This window comes from Amia ocellicauda, chromosome 2 (genome assembly GCF_036373705.1).
Source record: "Amia ocellicauda isolate fAmiCal2 chromosome 2, fAmiCal2.hap1, whole genome shotgun sequence".
Classification (NCBI taxonomy): Eukaryota; Metazoa; Chordata; class Actinopteri; order Amiiformes; family Amiidae; genus Amia; species Amia ocellicauda.
The window spans coordinates 656,586-675,293 of NC_089851.1; the positions used below are offsets into that span (position 1 = coordinate 656,586).

General features: G+C 53.7%; 2 protein-coding genes and 1 long non-coding RNA gene across 3 annotated transcripts; 2 read left to right on the top strand and 1 right to left on the bottom strand.

Moving 5' to 3' along the window:
* Nucleotides 1–222: 222 nt before the first annotated feature.
* LOC136760820 (uncharacterized) lies at nt 223–2,008 on the bottom strand. Its single transcript, XR_010820292.1, has 2 exons — nt 1,874–2,008; nt 223–876 (listed from the first exon to the last, which is right to left on the bottom strand). It is a non-coding gene; the product is annotated as an uncharacterized LOC136760820 (long non-coding RNA).
* Nucleotides 2,009–2,068: 60 nt separating this feature from the next.
* ppp1r16a (protein phosphatase 1, regulatory subunit 16A) lies at nt 2,069–14,311 on the top strand. The gene is made up of 11 exons (XM_066716116.1): nt 2,069–2,222; nt 6,519–7,429; nt 7,639–7,709; nt 8,954–9,099; nt 9,266–9,369; nt 9,796–9,920; nt 10,324–10,449; nt 10,709–10,784; nt 11,090–11,219; nt 11,444–11,603; nt 11,727–14,311. Exons 2-11 carry the CDS (start codon nt 7,183–7,185, stop codon nt 12,219–12,221), a joined length of 1,680 nt encoding a protein of 559 aa, XP_066572213.1. The 5' UTR covers nt 2,069–2,222; nt 6,519–7,182; the 3' UTR covers nt 12,222–14,311.
* A 1,418-nt stretch (nt 14,312–15,729) lies between these two features.
* On the top strand, nt 15,730–18,541 carry fuz (fuzzy planar cell polarity protein). Its single transcript, XM_066716117.1, has one exon. It carries the CDS (start codon nt 16,723–16,725, stop codon nt 17,983–17,985), a length of 1,263 nt encoding a protein of 420 aa, XP_066572214.1. The 5' UTR covers nt 15,730–16,722; the 3' UTR covers nt 17,986–18,541.
* The last annotated feature ends 167 nt before the right edge of the window (nt 18,542–18,708 follow it).

An 18,708-nucleotide genomic window follows, 5' to 3' on the forward strand; every position in this document is an offset into this window, starting at 1 on the left:
ATGACAAAAACAGTACGTCTATCACAGTTTGATTGAGGGGAACACACGGAAATGAAGCGTGTTGTTTACCTTCATCTCTAGTATTAAATGGAGATATGGCCACCATCATTCATACAGAACACTCCGAAACAAACTCAAATGTCAGAATCCGGGACCCCTCATAAAGTGGAACAAGCAAGCAGTAAAATCTAATAAATAAAGAAATGCCTTTGATATGTAGAGTACATTTGTGGATAATCATTTATTTCACGCTAGTTTGACACAACAGCATTTTTCTTACAAAGTCAGTGCCACGCAAAGTATATGAATCTAGTACCAGTCTTACAAAATGTAAAAGCACTAAGAAACTTAAGAAACACAAGACAGTGTCCAATCAAGAGGAGGCCATTCGCCCCATCGTGCTTGTTTGGTGTCCATTAATAACTAAGTGATCAAGGATCCTATCCAGTCTGTTTTTGAATGTTCCCAAATTGTCTCTTCAGCCACATCGCTGGGGAGTTTGTTCAGATTGTGACGCCTCTCTGTGTGAAGAAGTGTCTCCTGTTTTCTGTCTTGAATGCCTTGAAGCCCAATTTCCATTTGTGTCCCCGGGTGCGTGTGTCCCTGCTGATCTGGAAAAGCTCCTCTGGTTTGAGGTGGTCGATGCCTTTCATGATTTTGAAGACTTGGATCAAGTCCCCACGTAGTCTCCTCTGTTCCAGGGTGAAAAGGTTCAGGTCCTCAGTCTCTCAGTAGGACATTCCCTTCAGACCTGGAATAAGTCTGGTTGCTCTCCTCTGAACTGCCTCTAGAGCAGCGAGGTGTTTAAGTAAATATCAGCTGACAAAAACACGAAGGTACACTGGTAATGGTTGAGTGTAAGTGCAAACAAAAAACCTAAACAATATATGGAAGGGTTAATGATGCAGCCAAATGAACACACTTCATTGTAAACGGCAGGGGACTTTGTGCAAATGAGGGGTTTACGTGTGTGACATCACCAGCCATGAGTCCCTCAGCTGCAGTGATTTTAATGAAGCATAAATCTCAAACTTGATGTGTGATGAACTGTGCTTCATGCATTTTATTACACTGTAGCAAAACCACAACATTGAAATGGTGTATTCATTGTATGATGCACGTATTCTCTATGTTGTGACATGCTTTAGGATGGTGTTCCACTATAGTGATGTAATTTAAATGAGGATTAAATATGTTCATTGTCCAAACTAAAAAGGGACATAATCCAAAAAAGACAGAGCTAGTGAAGTGCCATTACTATTGCTGTTTTAGGCCCCTATATCTGTACATTTACAACAAAATCTCCTCATCTGTGAGCAACAATGGAATAAGGGACACAAAGAACCTGCATGATAATCTTTTTTGGGTCAGAATTGTCTTGGTGCCTTTATACTGAGCAGCAGGTGTCCCGAGCTCACGAGACCACAGAGGGCTGGGGGGTCAGCAGTGGATGCAGGTGGGGGGGTGGATGGAGGGGTTCTATGTGTCCTCTGTGTTTTTGATTATGTTGTATTGTGGATTGATGTTTGTTTTGTTGGCATGTTTGCTACAACAAACAAGAAATATAAATATTGTTTTTTAAAAAGTTGCCGTTTAGTCCCTGTATAAACTTTTACATCCCTATTGAATCATTGGCAGCCTTGGCACTTAGTGATGTATATTAAACAAACCAGACTTTGGGCCAGTGAAGTTCCTCCCTCCCTGCATTAGAATCTCAGCACAGGTCATTTATTTGTATTACTGTCTGACAAAAATCAATTACTTCACTTGTTTACTACAACTACCCCAGCACATCCCCACTCACACACACTGATACTCACCATCTGACACACACCCCCACAGCTCTATAGACTAATGTAAAACTGATACTAACCTGCAAACGACCTACATGATAATACATATTCAATGATCACTGATTGGAAACGTTTCGCCTCACGCCAGCGCAGTCTGTTCAGACGCAGTCAAATGACTTTCTCCTCCAACTCCCAGGTGCCGCCTGTTTGCGGAGCTGCCGCGCCGGTCGCGTCTTGATGACGTCAGCTGCTCCGGAAACGAGCGCGGTTGTTATGGAGAAGCATTTCCCCCGAGGCAGAGAGAGAGAGAGGGATAGAGCGATAGAGGGATAGAGAGAGATAGAGCGATAGAGAGAGGCCGAGAGGGACAGAGCGCCAGAGCGAGCAGGGGACACGGATGTGAGTGTCAGCTCCGCGGCTTCAGCACAGGTAGGTGTCGGCCGCTGTGCCTCGGTCGGGCGCCGGCTCTGATCGGATTACCCGGCGCGGGGCCGCAGGACAGCCAGGGACCGTGTCGGTGCGAGCGGTCTGCCCCGCTCCCTGTCCCCGCACACACAGGTGCCCGGGTGGATATGCACGGTGCCTGGGAGAAACCGCAGGGACGCAGTCTGTACAGCTGTGTGAAGACGTCGGCTGCGGTTTCGTATTGTTATTACTAGTGTGATTATGAATGACTGACTTGCAGAGAGAGAGTTGTGCTCGTCTGATGACACGCACTCACACTCAGTCCTGGCCGGGCCGCTCGGTTACTCGCTTTATCGTAATTTTCAGAAAGAACTAGTGAATCAACCAACCCAAAAGCAGAGGCAGGCTGCCGTTTACTAGCACTGGACACAGTGTCACCATCTGGGCAGGAGAGAGTAGACGTCATGCCACTGCGACCCCATTGTCCCCTGTACAATGTGTGTGTGTGTCTCTCTCTCTTTACCTCTCCCCCTCTCTCTCTTTCGTCCTACCTCTCTTGGAGGTCAGGACACGTGTAACTTTTTTTTTTCCTTTTTTTAACTGTGATCAAAAGTCCATGTTCTGAGTGCTGTAAATGTGACTGATTACGGCACCTGCACACAAACTAATCCCTCAGTGTGTCTGCCTGACACAGTCTGACTGGGGCGCACAGACACAGTCATTGACTGACTGTCCCAGTAACTGGTGCACTAGCTGTGTCTGCCTGCCTGTCTGACACACTGCCTGACTGACACTCACACACACTGACACACTGCCTGTCTGACACTCACACACACTGACACACTGCCTGTCTGACACTCACACACACTGACACACTGCCTGACTGACACTCACACACTGCCTGACTGACACTCACACACACTGACACACTGCCTGACTGACACTCACACACACTGACACACTGCCTGACTGACACTCACACACACTGACACACTGCCTGACTGACACTCACACACACTGACACACTGCCTGACTGACACACTGACACACTGCCTGACTGACACTCACACACACTGACACACTGCCTGACTGACACTCACACACACTGACACACTGCCTCTCAGTGGCAGTGCAGACAGTGTGTAAAGTTCAATTCAATTCAGTGCTTTATTGGCATGACTGAGGTCTGCAGTGTTGCCAAAACAATTCACATTACATACTTGTATGAACAAAAGAAAGGATAGTTAATAAGTCTGTTTTTTATAAAATATTTTACAGAAAAAAATAACAAATATATAATTTATAAATAAAATCTTAATATACATGAACATACATTAACTTAAAAAAAAATTATAATATTCAAACATTGAACTAACAAGAAGCTATATCACAATAATACGTTTCTACAGACATTTTCACGTTGTGCCCCTCAGGCTGTGGCAGCAGCGACATATTGGGCAGCCAGGGGGCTGTGTGTCCCTCCCCCAGGAGGACTGACAGTTTTTCTTTTATATCAATTTTGTCAAAAATTAGGTGGGCCTTTATTATTTTATTAAAGAATATGTCCCTTATTAGGGTGTGTTTATTGCACTGCAGGAGAAAGTGCATCTCAGTGTCCACCTCTCCTGTCTCTCAGTGACCACATCGCCACTCCTCTCTGTGTCCACCTCTCCTGTCTCTCAGTGACCACATCGCCGCTCCTCTCTGTGTCCACCTCTCCTGTCTCTCAGTGACCACAGTGCTGCTCCTCTCTGGGCAGCCAGCTCTGCCTGTGTCGGCCCGTCTCTATGGCCAGGCTGTGGTCACTGAGCCTGTACTTGGTCAGGATCCGTCTCTGCTTCATATTTCTGACACTGAAGAGACTCTGCAGGGTGTATTCTCTGTTTAGGGCCCGATAGCGATCCGGTTTACTTTGGGGTTTCTTTTCTGTGTCCCAATGTTCCAGACAGGAGGTTTTAGTTTGTTCAGTAAGTGGTTTGACTCTAATGGGCAGCTGGCGAGCAGTGCTGGTCTGAGGCTGGGTGGTGTTAGTGGGGTTAGGGGCAGTGAGCCTCAGGGCCAACTGACTGAGGGGCTGTTTCTTGTGCTCAGCTCTTGGGCTCTCAGGCCTTGTGTTGCAGTGACTCTGGGGGACTTGTCTGGAGATGCATGCAGAACTTCAATGCTCTGTTCTGGATGGGTTTGAGCAGCGGGTATCGGCCCAGTTCAGCCCTGCAGGTGAGGCTGGGGGTGTTTCTCTGCACCTGTAGGATGTTTTTGCAGAACTCTGCATGCAGGGTTTCTGTCGGGTGTTTGTCCCATGTAGTGTAGTCCTGCTCACTGAGTCCTGCTCTCTTGCTCTCTCGCTCTCTCTCTCTCAGTCTCTCAAATTCAAATTCAGAAAGCTTTATTGGCGTGACTAGTTGACATTATTGTTGCCGAAGCATTGCTCAGGAACAGTGTAATGGGAACAGTAACTACACTAATTATACATTTTACATTTTAACATCTATTTACAGACCCCTCTCTCTGTGGCAGTGCAAACTCTCCCTCTCCCTCTCTCTCTACCCCTCTCTCTGTGGCAGTGTTCAGGCAGTGTTAAAGAGGCAGCTTCTGTAAAGATTGTGTTTGCCCTTTTGACTTCAAATGGGAATTATTTTTGGGACTAGACGTGGAAGGATTCCACGATTCCCGTGCTTGGGTGACGGACTGAATTCGGCTACCTAGCCCTGCAGGGGCTGCGCATCTCGGCAGTGCAGCTGGCTGCGCAGAGGCAAATGATAAGGAAATTAGTGAGTCACTGTGGAGCCACATGCAAATGCACCAACCTATGCAAACCAGTTGTGGGAAAAAAGTATCTCTCATATTCTCTTTCCTCTCTTTTGGACTGAATGTATTTTATCCAGTCTGGGCTGGGCTGACCTTTACTCCTGCAGGGTCTGTCAAGCTGAGCTGTAAAGATAAACTGTGAGATTTGAGATAGTATGGGGGGAGAGAGGAGGAGGCAGGGAGAAAGCGAGAGAGAGACAAAGAGAGAAACGGAGAAGGAAAGAGAGGTGTCATATGACCTTATTATGAAATTGTTCACAAAAATAAACAAAAAACACAGACTGAAAGACACACCCAGACACGCAGAGAAAGACAGACACACACTGTCTTTCCATCTCTCTCACACGCACTCAGACTCTTACTCACACCCACGCACACACTCTCTTTCCATCTCTGTCTAACGCACACACTCTTACTCACACACACACACACACATTGAGGCTGATGCACAGGGACATACACATGCTGGCGCTCATTGGCCCACTGTGTGAGTGGGGACTGTGCTGTGAGTTGTGCAGTTGGGGACAGTGGTTTAGAGGTGTGGGCCCTGGGGGGGGGTGGTGGTGTGACACAGTGACAAAGAGCAGACGTGAGACCACCCCCCTGTGGCACTGACCTCTCCCTGACCCTAGCTGTGTGTGTGTGTGTGTGTCTCTGTGCGTGTATGCGTGCATCTGTGTGTGTGTGTCTGTGTGTGTGTCTGTGTGCGTGTGTCTGCGTGTCTGAGATCCAAACCACATACTTTTCCTCTTCTCTCTCTGCGCAAACATGATTTTCCCTCTCTATGCAGACCACACTCTACCTCCCTCTGTCTCCCACAGCCACTCTCTCTCCCAAATTCAAATGTAAAGAGAGAATGGTCCACTGTATCTTCACACAGGCGCAGGTCTGTGCAGTGGGGCACAATCGCCAATAAACACATTTTTCTCTCTCTCTCTCTCTCTCTCTCTCACCGCCTACATTATTGATGAGCCCATGGGGATGGCTGTGTCCTCACTGCAAAGAGAGCGACCGCAGCCCCAGTGGTCAGACTGCGCGGACTGGGGCTTGGAGGGAGGCAGGGGCACACTGTGTGCCAGGCAGGCTCTCTCTGCAGTGGAGGCCAGGAGTGCTGTGCCCTGGGGCTGGAAGGGGGTGGGGGTGGGGGGTGTAGTCTGTAACAAAAGCCCGTCTTCTCTGGTTTCCTCTCCTTTGGCAACACCGGTGGAACTTTTTTTTTTTTAATTGAATTGAGAGAGACAAACAGGCTTGGCTGGGCTGGGCTGGGCTGCCCTGTCTGCCCTGCCTGCCCTGTACCCCTTGGTTCCCTCATTGGCAGTGTTTTTGCAGGTCAGTGCATCTCAAAGCGTTGACCCCAGTTGAGCCTACTTGAGGGGGGATTGGGTGGACAGGTCCCAGCCTGGGGGGATTGGGTGGACAGTGTCCAGCCCGAGGGGGGATTGGGTGGGGTTTTGAAATAATTAACTGAGTAAGTGAGTAACAGTCATTCTGTCTCCCTCTGTGTCTCTGCAGGGTCTTCAGCCCCCCGAGGACAGCCCAGAGATAGAGGGACTACTCGTACGCAGAGACAGATGGACGGACGCACTGCAGATGGACAGTGTGTGGATCTGGGGTGCTGACATGGGGAGACTGCGATCCCCACTCCCACCCTTCCCCCTCCCTAAGTGACACTACCTCTCCCTCACACTCCACCCGAGTCTCCACACTTGCCTGGTACACTTGCCCGGCTTGGACCTCCCACTCCACTCCACTCCACTCCACTGAGGAGGGCAGTGTGTCACGCTTCCCTGCGGCCACTGCCTGCTCTCTGTCCCCACTGCGCCGCCCTGCTGGATTACACGCTCACCCTGCTGTGATTACACGCTCACCCTGCTGTGGATATTTCCTCTGCCTGACAGCAGCCCCTGGGGGTCCAGCACAGACTGCTACTGAGGGTGGGAGCTTGACGGCTGCCCTGCTGGATATATAACCTTTAATTAATTTTGAATTATTTTAATACAATTATTTTATCTAACAACATTGCGCTGATTTCATTCTGCCCTCGTCGCTGGTCCCTGGTAGGCAGTAGAATGTGGCGCCCACTGCTGAGCGGGGGGATCGCGGGGGTGGAGTGAGAGGGGCAGGGTGGACACAGAACCGACGGGCGCGAAGGAGACGGGGAGAGAGAGGGCTAGCGATGGTGGAGCACGGGGAGCTGCTGGCCGAGATGGTGTCCGTGGGCAGGATGTCCACCACGGAGCGGCTCCGACATGCGCAGAAGCGCCGCGCGCAGCAGCTCAAGGGCTGGGCACAGATGGAGAAGGAGGGGCCCCGGGGCCCACGGACCGCCAAGGGGGCCAAGGGGGCCAAGGGGGGGCGCAGGGTTGTGTTCCCCGACAACGTCATGCTGCTGGAGGCCGCGGCACGCAACGACCCAGAGGAGGGTGAGGGCCCTGTGTGTGTGTGTCTCTCCGGGGGGCCTCAATTGATATAATGAACTCCACGCCAGGCAGCCTGTGGGTCAGAACAATGCGACTGAAGCGACTCCCTGAGAAACGGCTGCTCCAACTGTCCTCATTTAACCCGACTCCTTCTTTCTCTCTCTCCTCTTTCCTCTCTCCCCCACTCCTACTCCCTCTCTCTCTATCTCTAGTGACGGAGCTCCTAAAAAGTGGTGTGAGTCCAGACCTGTTCAATGAAGATGGTCTGACAGCTCTGCACCAGGTACTGCACCTCTGTGTCTCACTCTCTACTGCACCTCTGCGTATCTCGCTATCTACTGCACCTCTGTGCGTCTGTACTGCACCTCTGTCTCACTCTCTACTGCACCTCTGTGTGTCTCACTCTCTACTGCACCTCTGTGTATCTCACTCTCTACTGCACCTCTGTGTCTCACTCTCTACTGCACCTCTGTGTCTCACTCTCTACTGCACCTCGGTGTCTCACTCTCTACTGCACCTCTGTGTGTCTCACTCTCTACTGCACCTCTGTGTCTCACTTTCTACTGCACCTCTGTGTCTCACTCTCTACTGCACCTCGGTGTCTCACTCTCTACTGCACCTCTGTGTGTCTCACTCTCTACTGCACCTCTGTGTCTCACTCTCTACTGCACCTCGGTGTCTCACTCTCTACTGCACCTCTGTGTGTCTCACTCTCTACTGCACCTCTGTGTCTCACTTTCTACTGCACCTCTGTGTCTCACTCTCTACTGCACCTCTGTGTCTCGCTATCTACTGCACCTCTGTGCGTCTGTACTGCACCTCTGTGTGTCTCACTCTCTGCTGCACCTCTGTGTGTCTCACTCTCTACTGCACCTCTGTGTGTCTCACTCTCTACTGCACCTCTGTGCGTCTGTACTGCACCTCTGTGTCTCACTCTCTACTGCACCTCTGTGTATCTCGCTATCTACTGCACCTCTGTGCGTCTGTACTGCACCTCTGTCTCACTCTCTACTGCACCTCTGTGTGTCTCACTCTCTACTGCACCTCTGTGTGTCTCACTCTCTACTGCACCTCTGTGTCTCACTCTCTACTGCACCTCTGTCTCACTCTCTACTGCACCTCTGTGTGTCTCACTCTCTACTGCACCTCTGTGTCTCACTCTCTACTGCACCTCTGTGTCTCGCTCTCTACTGCACCTCTGTGCGTCTGTACTGCACCTCTGTCTCACTCTCTACTGCACCTCTGTGCGTCTCACTCTCTACTGCACCTCTGTGTGTCTCACTCTCTACTGCACCTCTGTGCGTCTGTACTGCACCTCTGTGTCTCACTCTGTACTGCACCTCTGTGCGTCTCACAATCTAATGCACCTACAGTGTGTGTGTGTGTGTTTCTCAGTGTTACTCGGCACAGTGCGTCTCCATGTGTCTTAGTGTGTGTGTGTGTGCAGTGCGTCTTCATGTGTCTCAGTGCGTCTGTGTGTGTGTGCAGTGCGTCTCCATGTGTCTCAGTGTGTCTGTGTGTGTGCAGTGCTGTATAGATGACTTTGAGGAGGTGGTGCGGGCCCTGCTGGCTGCGGGTGCGAGAGTGAACGCCTGTGACAGTGAGCTGTGGACACCGCTGCATGCCGCTGCCACCTGTGGACACACCAGCTTGGTGGAGCTGCTCGTCCAGCAGTGAGTCTCACACTTTTACATTTACACACAGCAGAGACGCACACAGACACATACCAAAACTGCTGACAGACACTGACACACTGATAGTGATGACATACACTGACAGCGCTGACACACCCTGACACTGCTGATAAACACTGACACGCTCTCCCCTCTCTCTCTGCAGTGGTGCAGATCTGCTGGCGGTGAACGCAGACGGGAACATGCCCTATGACCTCTGTGAGGACGAGGTCACGCTGGAGTTCATTGAAACCGCCATGGCCGAGCAGGGTCAGTGACGTGTCACTGTGCCTCCTGTACTGAACACTGTATTCTGCTGAACACACTGCACTGCCCACGACAGCCACATCTTTACTACACTGTGTCATACTGTCTACTGCAGTCCTGCACTGTCATACCACACTACACACTGCAGTGTGGTTTTCATACTGTGTACTACAGTAAAACTACTGTAAAACAATGTTTATATGCTACACTGTGGTACTTTAATATAAGTGTTATATCATTTAATATCTGCTATAGTGTACACATCTTGCACTGTACACGCCCCGATAGGACAGCACTAACTCTGTACTGAACGCTGTCTCTGCACTGGGGCTGTGCTGTCAACACACTCACCCTCCCGCCTCCCTCTTCCCCATTTTGCTCCCTCTCCTCCCTCTCTCCCTCTCCTGCCCTTCCTGCCCCCCCCCGCAGGCATCACTCAGGAGCGCATTGACGAGTGCCGCGGCGCGAAGGAGCAGGAGATGCTGTCGGACATCCGGGCTCTGATCCAGAGCGGTGCGGACCTCAATGCACAGGACGACAACGGAACCACGCTGGTGAGAGCAGAGCGGGCCGAGCACACTGAGCACACTGGGCACATGACAAACTGAGCACGCTGGAAACACTGAGCACACTGGACACATCGAGTGCTTTCATTCTGATGCCCTGTCCATTGTGGGGCTGATTTCCATGACCAGATTACCTAGCGTGCACCCCATTCAGCATTTCAGATCACCTTGTAAATCTCCTTCCCCATTTGGATTGACCAGACGTTCACACGTGGTCCCAGTCCCCGCCTCCAGCGATCAGCACAGAGGACACTGCATATCCATCATCTCTGCCAGGAGCACACTGGGCCACATGTTCATATTGAGAACTGAGTGAACAGGGCTTCGGCAGCTGGACTGACACCTCTCCATCACTCAGTCTCTCCATCACTCAATCTTTCTCTCTCTCCAGCTGCACATCACGGCTGCGAACGGGTACCAGAGAGCAGCAGAGCTGCTGCTGGAGAGCAGGGTGCGGCTGGAGGAGAGGGACAGCGATGGCTGGGCGCCGTTGCACGCCGCCTCCTGCTGGGGACAGGTGGGTAACGGGGCTGCTGGAACCAGACAGACTTAGACACACACACACACACACACACACACTTAGACACAGTGAGACAAACACACAGGCACAGTGAGACAGTTTGTTCAGATTGTGACGCCTCTCTGTGAAGAAGTGTCCCCTGTTTTCTGTGACACACAGGCACAGATCCCCTCTCGCTGTCCAGAGAGACGCACAAATCCCCTCTCGCTGTCTGTAGAGATGCACAGATTCACTCTCGCTGTCTCTGCTCCTGCAGATGCAGATGGTGGAGCTGCTGGTGGCCAATGGAGCCAGTCTGAATGCCAGGTCCCTGCTGGATGAGACACCGCTGGGTGAGAGAGAGAGAGAGAGAGAGAGAGAGAGAGAGAGAGAGAGAGAGAGAGAGAGAGAGAGAGAGAGAGAGAGAGAGAGAGAGAGAGAGAGAGAGAGCGAGAGAGCGAGAGAGCGAGAGCGAGCTGCCTGGACAGGACAGACTGTGTTACTGACTGACTGACTGACTCTTGGAGACAGCAGGACCCGGCTGCTCCACACTGTCCTGTGCGCTGTGTGCAGGTTCCGCTCAGGGACAGGACCCAAACGCCATAGACGACTAGCAGCCGCCGGGCTCAGCATCTCTGTGCGTCTCTCTCCCCCGCAGACGTGTGTGCGGATGATGAGGTCAGAGCCAAGCTGCTGGACCTGAAGCACAAACACGACGCCATCATGAAGAGCCAGGACAGACACAAGAGCAGCCTGCAGAGACGGGCCTCCAGCACGGGCAGCCGAGGGTGAGAGGGAGGGTGTGTTGGTGATGATGTGTGGTTAGCTGTCTGTGTCTGAGTGTTGTGTTTCAGTGTCTCAGCCTCTCTCTCTGCAGGTGGTGTGTGTGTGTGCGTGTGCTTGTGCATGTGTGTGTGTCAGTGCTGTACTGTAGTGTCTCAGTGCAGGAAGGTGCGTGTGTGTGGTGTCTGTCTCTCTCTGTGTCTCAGTCCCTGTGTGTCCCTCTGTTCAGGAAGGTGGTGCGGCGGGTCAGTGTGAACGAGCGCTCCAGCCTGTACCGCCGGGAGCACCAGAAGGAGGCGATGGTGTGGCAGGAGCGCGGCCGGCAGCCCGAGCAGGATGACGACGAGGACAGACAGACGGACGCAGAGCTGCGCCAGCACACCGCCCCGGTGAGACGGACAAAAGGACGCGCTGAGGGGGACATACAGAGACTGACTGGAACAGGCAAACAAACACACGGTGAGAGTGAGAGACAAATACCGAGGTACTGACCGTGTCCCTCTCCCTCCCAGGCTGCCGTGTCCGAGCCCGATGGGCCGGCTGTGGGGTCGGAGGTGAAGGGGGTCTCCGGCCTGGGCAACGGAGCCACGCCCCTCCCCCCCGGTGGAGCCCCGTCCGCGCTGGTGCCGGGGGAGGGCCGGGGTGGGGGGCGTCTGGACCGCAGCGCCTCGTACCAGCTGGCCACGGCGCAGGAGGAGCCGGCGGTGCCAGGTGCGGGCGAGGGCATGAGCCGGGAGAAGTCGCACCAGACGCTGGCCGACCTGAAGCGCCAGCGTGCCGCAGCCAAGCTCCACAAGCAGCCGGCGCCGCCCCCCCCCGCCCTGGCGCTGCCCCCTCCCGCCGCCGAGGAGCCCTCCCCGCCGAGCCCCGCCCACTCGCCCCCCCCGCCGGCTGGTCCCAGCGCCGTGTACTACACCCCAGCCAGCGGAGACCCCCCACTGCTGAAGCTGCGAGCCCCTGAGGAGGAGAGCCCCTCCGAGAAGCAGCCCTGCTGTGGACTGATGTAGCCCTCCCACACAGTCGAATACCCACACGCACACACACACACACACTCGCGCACACGCACTCTCACACACATACAGTCCTTAGTGCTGCCCCTGCTGTTGACGCCAAGACCAGACAGTCCAGTTCTCGGTGCTGTGGTGCATCAAGGTTGACAGGACAGAGCCGCACAGCATGCTGGGAAATCTTACTATAGCCCGAACATCCATACAATGATTCTGTCTCTGCTGCTCGATCGCCCTCTCTCTCTCTCTCTCTCTCTCTCTCTCTCTCTCTCTCTCGCTCCCCTCGTCCGGGGTGTGTTAGGGAGCAGGTTGTGTGTGCTGTGGTTTGTCGGCTGTGTGGGGCTGTGGTCTCAGGTCTCGCTGCGGCCCAGCGCCAGCGGAGGCGCGTCTCAGCAGTGCCCTATGCGGACGGAGAGAGAGACGGAGTCCCCTGTGGCGGGCGATGGAGGGGGTTTGATGAAGGGTGTGTGTAGTGATGCGCTGCACTGATGTGGCGATTATTACCGATTACTGTCGCTGCGATGACGATTGTGATTGGCCTGAACCAATTTCGCTCAATTCCATTTCAGGTTCAGGTTTGATTAGTTGCCCTTTTTCATTTGTCCTACTGTTTGTTTGTTGGTTTGTTCTCTTAAGCACTGCTTTGATTTTGATTTTGTACTACCTGACGATTGGGTCGTCTCAGAGATGATGGCTGAGACCAGGCCTGAATGAAACGGACCCGGCGCCGCAGTCTGTTCAAATAGAGGAGCCGCAGGGTGGGGTGGGTCCGGTCCTCGAGTGCTCCAACGGGTTTTCCAGGCGTTTCAATCGGCCACCGATTGATCGCCTGAAGACCCTGGACCCAGGAGCCCTGAGGGCCCGACCTGCCCACTCTGGCCAATGCCAGATGCATACGGGCATTGCTGTGGAGACAGGCATGCGGGTTTTATTTATTTTTTATTATAATATTGTCATTGTATTTTAAACTGTGGACGAGTCGAGCTGACTGGAGCTCATGTGACGATGGCAGTTAAAAAGAGAAGGGTAGTGTGGTGAAGTTGTATCTTTCGTACGTGACATGCCGAGGGAATGGATGGGGGAAGCGGTGACACCCTGTTCACCCGGTGTGACCCGGTGCCACACGACACCCTGTTCACCCGGTGTGACCCGGCGCCACGCCACTCCCCGTGCATCCGGTGTGACCCGGCACCACACCAAGCTCCGTGCACCCGGTGTGACCCAGCGCCACGCCACTCCTCGTGCACCGGGTCGGAGGCATGTGAAGGGGATGTCTGGGCAGACACGGCTGTTGGGAGAGGAACAGGGAGCTCGTACATGCAACACGCGGCACAGAAAGGTGGGAGGAGGACTTCACCTCCGCCCCCCCCAGCCGAGGAACCGTGACCGAGACACTGTAAACGGATCGGTACCAACGACCGGCCCGGAGATACCAGCCTTGCCCAGAGCACTGCTGACATAGTATTTTTTATATTCATACAGATGCACAGAGAGAGAGAGAGAGAGAGAGGGCTGTAGATATTGATATGAATGGGTGTGTTTGAGAATTATATTTTATTAAGATGGGGTGTGATTTTTATGAAATGCTGCAATGACAAATTATGGTCTATTTTTTCAGAACCACCCCAGGTCCCAGAGTCCTGGAGAAACGCGTTCCCCTCATCTCTACTGTAATGCTGGCCTCTGTAGGTCGTGTGTAGGGGTTTGTTCCTCAGAGGCTGCGATCCACAGGTGCCGACTCCTTTGATTGTACATTTGTCGCAAAAGCAATCCAAAAAATACGGCGGCCCTGAAGGGACGAAATCCCTTCTGCAGAATCACAAGGAAGTGTGTGTCTTTGTATTTCCCCCAAAGTGTCTTTAGGGCTTGTGTTTAAAATGGTTAAATTGGGACCAAAAATTGTACAGGTTTAGGTTTGCAAATTGTCCCAACAAAGTATCATGAGACGCTGAATGTTTTGTAGTTTTTATTGTCTTAGCCCCCCCAATCTGGGACAACGGGGGGGGTGATGGGAGAGGCAGCGCTGTGATTTACACTACAGATTAAATTTTGTAATTTGTTAATATTATTAAAAATCGAAGTTGACTGACTTGACTGAGTGCAGTTTGTTGATTGTGGGTGATTTCTAAGAAGGCCCGGTCCAGCCTGCGGGACCAGAGGCCACTCGGGGCCCTAGGAGTTGAGTCCTGCTGCCGGAGAGACAGCACCCCCTGGTGTAGACTGTGAGCGCAGCGAAGGGGCTCTCACTGCACACAGTCACTCAGGGTCTCGACCCCCCGTAGCCTGGGCTGTATTCGGGCAGGGGGAGGGTAAGGACAAATGGGGAGCCTGATGTTTCTGTGTCTCTGACGCAATGCAATCTAAATCCCAGGGTCCTGTGATTCTGTCAGAGTGCAGCACCACTCAGACCTCCCCCTGGTGCCACACCAGTGCTCATCTGCAGTTCCTGCTGGGTGAGAGCAGTGGTGGGAGCCCAGCCCAGGGGCTGCTGTGGAACCCCTTTCCAGCACAACATAATGTACATCTGTATGGTCCATTGCAGCCCGGCACAACCCAGGGGTCCTAATACATTCCAATACTGCCCAGCACAGTCCAACACAGGACCATACAACCCAGCACTGTCCAGCACAGTCCAACACAGGACCGTACAGCCCAGCTTGAGAAAAAGGGGAAAAGATAATAAGTGTACCTTAACACTTAAACAGTAACGTGGGTACTCCATCAATGTCCTGCCCAGGTCATCCAGGAGAAAAAGCTAATGGATTACCAAGTAAGTTAGGCTTCAATTGAATTAAATCAGATATTGAGGGCCAAGCTGGGAGGCATGTGGGGAATGATACTGAGAGCCCACACAAGATATTTTTGCACTCTAGCCTAATACCCCCCCTGTCACGGGGGGACCATTTACAGCATGATGCAAGCAGCACCTGTTCCGGGACCCAGGACCTCCAGGCTCTGGTTACTGTGTGACCTGCACAGCGGTCTGGGGCCCAGGGCTGTGTCAGGGCTGCTCTCGAACCCAGCTCTGCTTGCCACTGCTCAGCAGGGGAGGGGTGTGGTGAGTGCAGCGGGTATCCGTGCTGTCTCCCTCCCAGCCTCCCCCCGCCTCAGTCTGGCAGCAGCATAAGTCTCACAGGAAGAAGTGTCAGGGTTTGGAACAGAGCAGAGACCCAGTGAGTGTGACTGGGGTGTGAGGATTTGTCTGTCTGTGCATTTGGGATGTGTGGGTTTATCTGTGTCTCTGTGGGTCTGGGGTGTGTGGGGATTTGCCTGTGTCTCTTCTATGTTCTCCAGCTTCGTCAAAATTCAAATTCAAATTCGATGTATTGTTGTCTCAGCGTCACGGTCACTGTGCTCGCTGTGGGGGGGTGGGTCAGCCGTGGGTAGCTGAGGCTGGTGAATGAGGATGCACTCAGCAAATTTTCAGTTTTTCTGCAAGTTAAGATTATACTTTAAACAGTATGGAATAAAATGCGAAAGATGCGCTGCATGGTGCCTGTCTCTGACTACAGGGTGACGTAACGCAATGACGTAACGGAAGAGGAAGTGCGCGCGGTTGCTGTGGAGACGGATCGCAGGCTTGGCGTTGTGTTGCAGAGAGAGTGAGAGAGACAGAGACAGAGGGATAGAGAGAGAGAGGGAGAGAGACAGAGACAGAGGGATAGAGAGAGAGAGGGAGAGAGACAGAGACAGAGGGATAGAGAGAGAGAGGGAGAGGGAGAGAGAGAGAGAGGGATAGAGGGAGAGAGAGAGAGAGAGAGAGAGAGAGGGGGGACGGGGGATGCGCTCACCCGTACAGACGCGCCGCAGCGACACAGACCTCTCTGCGGGCGAGCGAGCCGGGACCCGCGACACTGCGGCCGCACCGGCGTCTCGGGCTGCGGAGCAAACGGCGGAGCTGCGCTGCAAACGCGGGACAGGGACCTGGAGCGGCACTCAGCTGGTTCGTGGTCAGACTGTGTTTTACTGTAGTTTACTGTAGTTCAGTGACATACCTCGGATGCAGACCGCTGACAAACCGGAAGTAGCGCAGCTGAGTTTCTGCTCTTCTTGATCACTGGATTGTTATTGTCTGATACTCTACAGTTATTGTGCCCAGTTGTGAGAAACACATCAAAAACATAAAGAGAGTAGAGCACGACTGGGCTGCCTCTGCTCAGGTATTTTGTTTTCCAGCTCATTTTAATAGGCTTCTAAATCTGCCAGATGTCCTTCTTATTGCTGGAAGCAGCGAGATTCCTTCTTCAGCCCAGAGGTTTCCTCTGAACACGTGCTGTAAATCAGCAGCCACAACCAGGAGAAAAGGAAAGAACAGAAAACAACAATAAAACAAATAAACTAAGACATCTGGACCTACTGTGGAGACCCTGCCAGTCCAGGGCCTTCCAGGGGGGTTTCCACTGAACTGCTCTTGTTCTCCAAAACAGGGGTCTGCTGCACTGGAGGGGAGACACCCTGTCTTTACTCTGTGAGAGTGTGAGTGACTGTGTGAGTGAGAGCCATGCTGCAGGCGGGCTCTGTGCAGCTCCTGTGCCTGACGGCCAGCAGTGGAGTGCCCCTGTTCTGCCGCGGTGCGTCCCGCCAGCTGCCCTTCTCCGTGATCGGCTCCCTGAATGGCGTGCACATGTTTGGCGGGGGCCAGGGGGCCGCGCTGGCAAGCTGTGTGACGGAGCGCGGCGGCCGTGTGGCATGGCAGGTCTTCCAGGACAGTGTGACGCTCATCGCCGTGAGCGCCGAGGAGAGCAGCGACGCCTCCAGTGAGCTGCAGCTGCGCCGCCTGCTGGAAAACACTTGGAACTGCATGGTGCTGCTGCTGGGGCTGGATGAGCTGGCCACCGTGAGGAACGTGGAGCGGCTGAAGAGGGACCTGCGCTCCTGCTACCAGCTCATCGATGCCTTCTTGGAGGGCCCGGCCGAGGGGCTTGGGGACCTGACGCATTGCGCTGACTGCCTGGCACCTACGCATCCCGACCTGCTGCAGGAGGCGCTGGACTCCTTCTCCCGTGCCGCTGACAGCGAGTTCGGCTGCCTGCTGGTTCACGGCAGCGTCGCGGCCGCCACGGAGAAGTGGTGGCGTCTGGCTCCGCAGGAGGTGGTGCTGCTGTCGGCCCTGGTGCGCACCCTGGGCGGTGCATCCTCCTGCGACCACCCCGTTTTCCTGCCCCAGGGAAGCCCCACCGTGCCCCACCGCCTACTCTGCTTCCAGCTGCTGCCGGGGGTGCAGGTGTGCGTGCTGTGCGGCCCCAGCCCCTCGCTGCAGAGAGCGGAGGGTGAGCTGGTGGTGCGCTTCTGGGCCCCCGTGGCGGAGGCCCTGCGGGGCTGCCTTGCCCTGCGGCAGCGTGGCCTGCCCGGCTCCGTGCCACTGCGGCGCGGCATCCTGGGGCTGCTGCTGGTGAACCGCGAGTCCCGCCGTGCACTCTCCTCCGTGCACCTGTGGCCCGACGCCCCTCCGGACGCCCCCTGCCCCCTGCGCCGCTGGCAGCTGCTGCGGCTCTTCTACGTGCTGGCTGCCACACGCTACTTCCCCCCCGAGGAGGTGCAGAGCGAGCGGCGGCACGGAGAGGTCCTGGATGAAGACTTCGCCGCCGGCTTCCCCCACCAGCCCCTGCAGTGCTACCTGGCCACAGACGAGTGCAAGTGCTTCGGCCTGCAGACCCCCCAGCACCAGCTCTACTTGCTGACCTCCGCCAGCCTGCCCACCTTCGCCCTGCGGCCCCTCGCCACCCACACCCTGGCCACCCTGCTCGGCCACGCCGGAGTTTGATCCTGGGACACGGGAAAGAGGGTAGTGAGATCCCGGACCCTCTAACAGGAATGTGGAGGGAAGCAGGAAGCCCGTCAGGATAACAAAAGTGTCACAGGTGATGTCATCAAACACACTGTCTTCCTGCTCTGACTGGAGCCCCTGCTTGTGAGTGTCAGAGGTGTCTTTGCTTTTGAATTGTATGTGTGTGTTCAATCCAGTGTTCAGTTTCTCTCTCCCTTCTGTATGGTAAATACATAGTTTAAACCGAACAGAACAGAAGAAAACACACTGGGCTGCTCTCTCGTATTCATTGAGCCTATAGTTCACACAGTGGTTATAATGTTGACTGTGAACAGCATGTTCTTCTCAATGCCTTATCAATATCAGGACAGCTTTGGTTGTGGTGTGAATCAACTGTGTTAATATGCCTATTTGTACTTTGATAATAGGGATTGTCTGGGCTGCTTTATGTCCATATCCTCGACCTGAGTCTGTGATTTCTAACTTGTCCACTACATGTATGTCTGTCTACTGCAAGGCATTGCGCACTATTAAACTCTGTGGATTGGGTCAGTGACCTGTAATGGGTGTTCTTATTGAAGGAACCAAGTTTGATCAACCAGTTCCTCACAACCTGGCCACGCTGTGTGTTTATGGAAGTGGCCGAGCCTCTAAACCACCTGCATCATGCTGTTGAGTTCATTGTGGCACCTTGCCTGTCAATGGCAGAGCTCACTGATA

Excerpts from the sequence above, each read along its gene's own strand:
- ppp1r16a (XM_066716116.1), top strand. The coding sequence starts at position 7,183 with ATGGTGGAGCACGGGGAGCTGCTGGCCGAGATGGTGTCCGTGGGCAGG. Across the intron at positions 10,450-10,708 it reads CCGCCTCCTGCTGGGGACAG|ATGCAGATGGTGGAGCTGCT; the intron begins GTGGGTAACGGG and ends CTGCTCCTGCAG. Across the intron at positions 11,604-11,726 it reads TGCGCCAGCACACCGCCCCG|GCTGCCGTGTCCGAGCCCGA; the intron begins GTGAGACGGACA and ends TCTCCCTCCCAG.
- fuz (XM_066716117.1), top strand. The coding sequence starts at position 16,723 with ATGCTGCAGGCGGGCTCTGTGCAGCTCCTGTGCCTGACGGCCAGCAGT.